Here is a 6000-nt window from a genome sequence, read left to right as displayed (position 1 = left end):
TTTGGCTTATTCTCAACAACATGTATATACAATATGTACAATGCTGAGCAGTGATCAGAAAAGTAAGTCCCACAGAGTTCAGCAGAACCTGCTTCCTTATGTTATCAATTGCTTTGCCTATAATCAGTTCAGTTACTAATTACCATCTTGCTGTCATATAGTGTCAGTTTTGCTGGCAATTTATACACAATTATTTATAAAGTAACAATTTTTACATAAATTTCTGTATCTAATGCATTCAAGACAGCTTGAGGAAATCATTGTTTAATTGTTACCCAAAGAGATTAAACTGAGAATAAAATGAATTCAGGGGTTAGAATCATGCAGTCAGACAATGCTAAATTCTGTATCTTTCTCTAAAAGAAATCATTTTCTACTTTTCTTTTTTTATTTATTTGTTATTTTTATAAATAACTCAAGGTAGTGAACATGTGCTACACACCTCCTCCTCCTCATTTCCCCACAACAAAAACCCTGTGAGGTGGGTTCAGCTCAGAAAGAGCAACTGGCCCAAAATCACCCAGCTGAGTTTCATGGCTAAGGCGGGATTGAATTCACAGTCTCCCGTTTTCTAATTTAAATGTATAGTTTTCCACTGCTTTTTAATAGCAGATTTCTTCCTGAGCAGCAGAAATGCCTTTGAATATCTAATAGTTTGAATAATGGCAGGCTGATCTTGGAGCATATTTAGCAGAAAAGAAGATCAAGGAAATAAGAATGCCGATAGAAGACAAGGCAAAACCAGGAAATAAAAAAAGTTTGAAATTGTGGATTTTGAAAAATTGATTATGTGCATTCACTTGACTTTGAGGTGACTTGTTTAATGTTGATAACTATTTACACTTATCCTTTGAAAAGCTATATGGCATTACTAGTAATATATTACTACAAGTAATATATTAGAAATGAAATATTTTAATTATTAAATTCCATGTGAATGTTTGTGAAAGGTATTTCTGCTGCTCAGGAAGAAATTTGCTATTGAAAAGCAGTGGAAAACTATACATTTGAATTAGAAAGTGGAAAACTGTGAATTTGATCCTGCCTTAGCCGTGAAACTCAGCTGGGTGATTTTGGGCCAGTCACTCTCTCTGAGATGAACCCACCTCACAGGGATGTTACTGTGGGGAAATGAGGAGGTGTATAGCATATATTCAGCACCTTGAGTTATTTATAAAAATAACAAATAAAAAAAAGAGTAGAAAATTATTTCTTTTAGCGAAAGACAAAGAATTTAGCATAGTCTGACAGCCTGATTCTAACCCCTGAATTCGGTCCAATTTTCTCCATTAAAGATTAAGAAAAACATTTTTAAGCACATTTTATTTTAAGACTTTTATTTTCAACAAAAAGGAAAAATCTCTTTTTGATTTTTTTTTGGGTTTGCTCTCTTTTTGTTCATTTACTGTTATGGGGTTTTCTGTCCTTATCAGCACCTTTACTGTTATTACAGGATATCAATAGAACTTTGTAAAAAGGTAAAGAATGTGGATTCTGTATCTGCCTGAGAGTTGATGCATTATCATTATGGAATCATCTGCCAGCAATTTGACATTAACTTGATTGCTCTTCTCTTTTACTGCTTTATCAATAATAAAAATGTCTGTGGTCTACCACCATTAGTAACTGGCTTGAAGGTGTGCACTTTGATATGAACAGAATTTCTGCTGAATGCATTGTCAAATTAATAGGTTTAGTTCTGCACTGATTGTAGGATTCTTGGAAGTTTAAGAATAGCTGTTTACTGTGGCAAAATTGTATTGATAAGGGTTTAAGATTTTAATTTTTTGTATAATCAGCTTAAAATTCTGGAAAGGAATCAGGATATTTTTTTATCATAAGCTTTGCATGTTATGTATTTGGAAGTTTTATGGATGTATCTTCCCTTTCATAGATGTACAGTAGGAAGAACATTTCTTTGCCTCTAATAGCAGATGACATACTTTCATATGAGGAAATGATAATATTGCCTTGCAAGCATTCACTAAGGCAGGGGTGTCAAACTGTTGGCCCACAGGCCAGACGCATCACGTGGAAGCTGCGCCCACCCCATTGCCAGCAATGGAAAACTGTCCCGATACGTTGCGCGACGTCACGTGACATCACGAGTTTGACATGTCTGCACTAAGGGAAGATTTGCTGAATATAAGAAACAAGCCTATAGTTTTTGTTGCTGTATATTTCTTAATACAGGTAGTTTTCGACGTTTCACCAAAATTGGGACTAGAATTTGCAATATTAAGCAAGATGGTTGTTAAGTGAGTCATCCAATTTTAGGACTTTTTGCCACTGTTAAGTGAATCACTGTGGTTGTTAAGTGAATCACATGGTCGCTGAGCATTCTCCCATTGACTTTGCTTGTTGGAAGCCAGCTGAGGTCGCAATAGGCGATCAATCACATGAACCTGGGATGCTGCAGCTGTCGTACATACATGCCTATTGTCAAGTAGGTTTGCTACTTTTGGAAGTGCATGTGACATTGCAATACACATTGAAAAGGGGTAAGGTTTGTCTTGTGATGCAATATCTCTGCTTTTATCGGGCTGATCCTCTTTGCCCCCATTGTGGCTGATTGCTTCACAGAAGTAGAGAATTAATTAACATCAGCGGGTCAGATGCCTAATACATCTAAACAGAATTTTAAATGTCCGTAAGCAGCTTTCTATTTTGTGTATTGGTAATACTACTGAAATGTTGGTTGATCTTTGGAATATAGGTACAGCTTGACTTGTTGATGCTATTGCTCCTATTCACAGTTTTCTCTATTATAGAGCTAGACCAGCCTTTAGATTTACTAGAGAACAATGAAGGGGATAGGACAACATTGGTGTGCAAGTACAGGACCTCTCTGGACACATTAGATTGAGCACAAATTGAAGCTTACTTAAAAACACGCTCTGGAGCAGCAAAAATATTGTTGTAACTTCATCTACACATAATGAAGTGGTGTTGCTTTTCTATACTGTGTGGTATTTCTTTCATCAATATGTTTTATAGGAGAGCTGAAATAGTTGGTGGGTTGCTATACACAATTTGCATCATCCTTTGAGAATAAACTCAGTGAAATCTACCTTGACACAGACTCAAGTGCTGGGGCAGGCGACAGAGATGTAATCTCAGAAATTGATTATATTTTGGATTACCTTCTTTCACCTTGTAGATATCAAATTGTAAATTGAAGACTGGTCTAAGGTAGGATATAAATGGAATTAATCTTCACAGAATTGTCACATGGATGTGGCAGAATGACTGGAGAAATGAGGTCTATATTTAATACCACTTTTGTCCCCTCTGCATTATTAAATATTTCAAAATGAGACTAGCCCCCTGGTTAAGGGACGTAATTTATGCCTCCTTCTCCTTGTCTACAAACAGTAGTTGTAAGACTTCATGCTTCATCTGTATACTGCATGCCTTTAGTTGCTATAGTCTATATAACAACAAACTGTTCATAATCTACATGCAACTCATTGAATTAGCTATAACTGAGTAGTAGTGTTCAAGTGCATTGTGGTACTTTTATGTTCTCTATTGCTTTCTATTCAACATAGTGTATGAACTTGAAACATGACCTTAACTGCTGCCATAATTGTGAACTTTTTCTAAAAGAACTGACATCCTTCATTATTTAAAGAGCAAATAAAGTTTTATTATTATTAGTTTCTGTATGATTTATTGTTCATTTAAAATAAATGTTAAATGGTTATAATTTTACAAATAATGCCAGGCACTACAGCATTTATTTTATTAATATTATATTAATTATATTTTTCATTAGCAACAATTCTGGCTAGGTTTCAGTTGATGGGTTATTTCTGCATATGATGGATCATTGTATTTATCTGAATCTATTACATATTTACCTTAAATCACATATGTTTCTTCTCGGTAGGACATGCAGTACAACATTTGTTCATTCTACATTTGTCTAATAAATCTCATTTGTTCTTGAGAATCAGCTAATTGAATCAAATAAAGCAGGAGAAGCCAAGTAAGAGTATGAGACTGTCTTTAACAGTCTTAAATTTCCAGATTTATGAAGTGGAAAGATGTTATAAACATAATTTATTTTCCTCTTTCTTTTATTTCTGTCAGGGTGAACTGCTTAAAATGAGACAACAGGCTCTGGAGACAAAGCATTTTATTGAAAAACAAGAGGAAGAAGAAAGAAAGCTCTTGAAAATTATTTCTGAAGCTGATGCAGAAAGATTAAGACAAAAGAAAGAATTAGATCAAGTAAGTTACAACAACAAAAAACTTTAACGTCCAATGTAACTTAAGTGAAGAGTATTGCACTAACCCACTGAATGAAATCTTTGGGAAGTAGAAATAACATGCTAAGTCTAATTGAAGGTCTAGCCTGCTGAACAAACAACACTTGGCAATACATTTCCAATAGTGTATTGATGATATGTAGTATTTTGAAGCTTTACATTTTTGCCACTGAAGATGTTACGAATAGTAAAATTATGTCTTGGCTGGTATTATTTGCAGGTTATTAGTGAAAGAGACATTCTTGGGAGCCAGTTAGTTCGTCGCAATGATGAATTGGCTCTTCTGTATGAGAAGATAAAAATTCAGCAATCAATTCTCAACAAAGGAGAAATGCAGTATCGACAAAGAATTGAAGACATCCGATTACTCAAGTTGGAGATAAAAAAACTTCGGCGGGAGAAGGCAATACTTGGCAAGAGTGTGGCTAATGTGGAAGAACTAAGGTAGAAAAAGTGTGTGTACTTACCTAGTAAGTCCAGGCATAATGCCAGGGATTGTTTCTTTTCACACACGACAAAGATTTTGTATTATCATATCAGCTATAGTATACACACAAAACACCTTCTCTTTACAGGCTAAGATGAAAGGTATGAGTTTCCAGGCAAAAGGGAAAATCAGTAAGGAAAGCAAATGAACCTTTTGCTTCAGAAAGCCCATTATTCTGACCAGAGGAATTAGATCTTTAATTACTATTAATTAAAGCAGTGGTTCTCAACCTTTTTAATGCTGCGACCCCAACCGGTCGTAAGTCGAGGACTAAACCGGTTGTAAGTCAAGGACTAAACCGGTCGTAAGTCGAGGACTAAACCGGTCGTAAGTCGAGGACTACCCAACCGGTCGTAAGTCGAGGACTTTCCCTGCCCAGGAGCATCGCGCATGCGTGGTTCCGCCCCCTGCGCCGGCCGAGGCGTAGCTGGCAAGCGGCAGAGACTGAGCAGGCCAACCACCAGCTGGCCCAGCTCAAGGGAGGTAAGGCACCCGACGGAAAAGGGAAAAAAAATGGCGGACAGCCTTGCTTGGCGACCCCCATGAAATGGTCGATCGACCCCAAATGGGGTCGCGACCCATAGGTTGAGAACCCCTGAATTAAAGTAATTATGTTAAGTCTACAGTTTAATTTATCTGGATAGATCTAGAAAAATAGATTTTATGTCATCCTTGAATCAAATTTCAGTCTCTGTACAAGAAAATATTAATTAATCTTTTTGTGATCACTTTGAATTCTATCAGATTCCTATTTCTTGTTACATTTTCTGATTTCCTTTTTAATCAATAACTTTTTATTGATGGTAGACCAATGGCATTTTGTGGTCTAACTAAAGCATTTCATATATATTTTCTTGTGAATTTTCTGTTTACTGCTGACCTTAATCAAGATAATTCTGTAATTACAATGCTGAATATATGTGTATTTTACAATTTCTCATTTATAAGTATGGCTATGGTTGTATTATTTTTTTAAAAAAAATAGTTTTTTTTTTAACCTGGGTGATTTTAGTCTGCTTCCAAAGAAAAAAGGGCTGAAACTTCTAGTTACACACCTAGATAATTATGTGACCAGGAGGCAGCATTGTTTCCATTGTAAGATTTAATTATCAGAAATGTAAGACAAATGGTGAGACCCCCCTGTCCCACAGAAGCCAGGGTTAAAGGGAGAATAGCAGGTAAAGTGCTTCCTGGAAGATAATTGGTGGCAACAAAAACTACCAAGTCACTACGCAAAGT

General features: G+C 35.8%; 1 protein-coding gene across 1 annotated transcript in view; it reads left to right on the top strand.

The window, feature by feature from the left end:
• CFAP58 (cilia and flagella associated protein 58) overlaps positions 1-6000 on the top strand; it is a 58650-nt gene that overhangs the window by 27634 nt on the left and 25016 nt on the right. Inside the window, exons 12-13 of the mRNA XM_015812781.1 lie at positions 4096-4236; positions 4495-4718. Coding sequence (XP_015668267.1) covers positions 4096-4236; positions 4495-4718 — 365 coding nt within the window. The remainder of the gene's footprint in view (positions 1-4095; positions 4237-4494; positions 4719-6000) is intronic.

Source organism: Protobothrops mucrosquamatus, unplaced genomic scaffold, assembly GCF_001527695.2.
Source record: "Protobothrops mucrosquamatus isolate PMUCROS unplaced genomic scaffold, P.Mucros_1.0 scaffold110, whole genome shotgun sequence".
Classification (NCBI taxonomy): domain Eukaryota; kingdom Metazoa; phylum Chordata; class Lepidosauria; order Squamata; family Viperidae; genus Protobothrops; species Protobothrops mucrosquamatus.
Note: the sequence above shows the minus strand (reverse complement) of the source record. Positions and strands in the feature narration are given on the sequence as shown.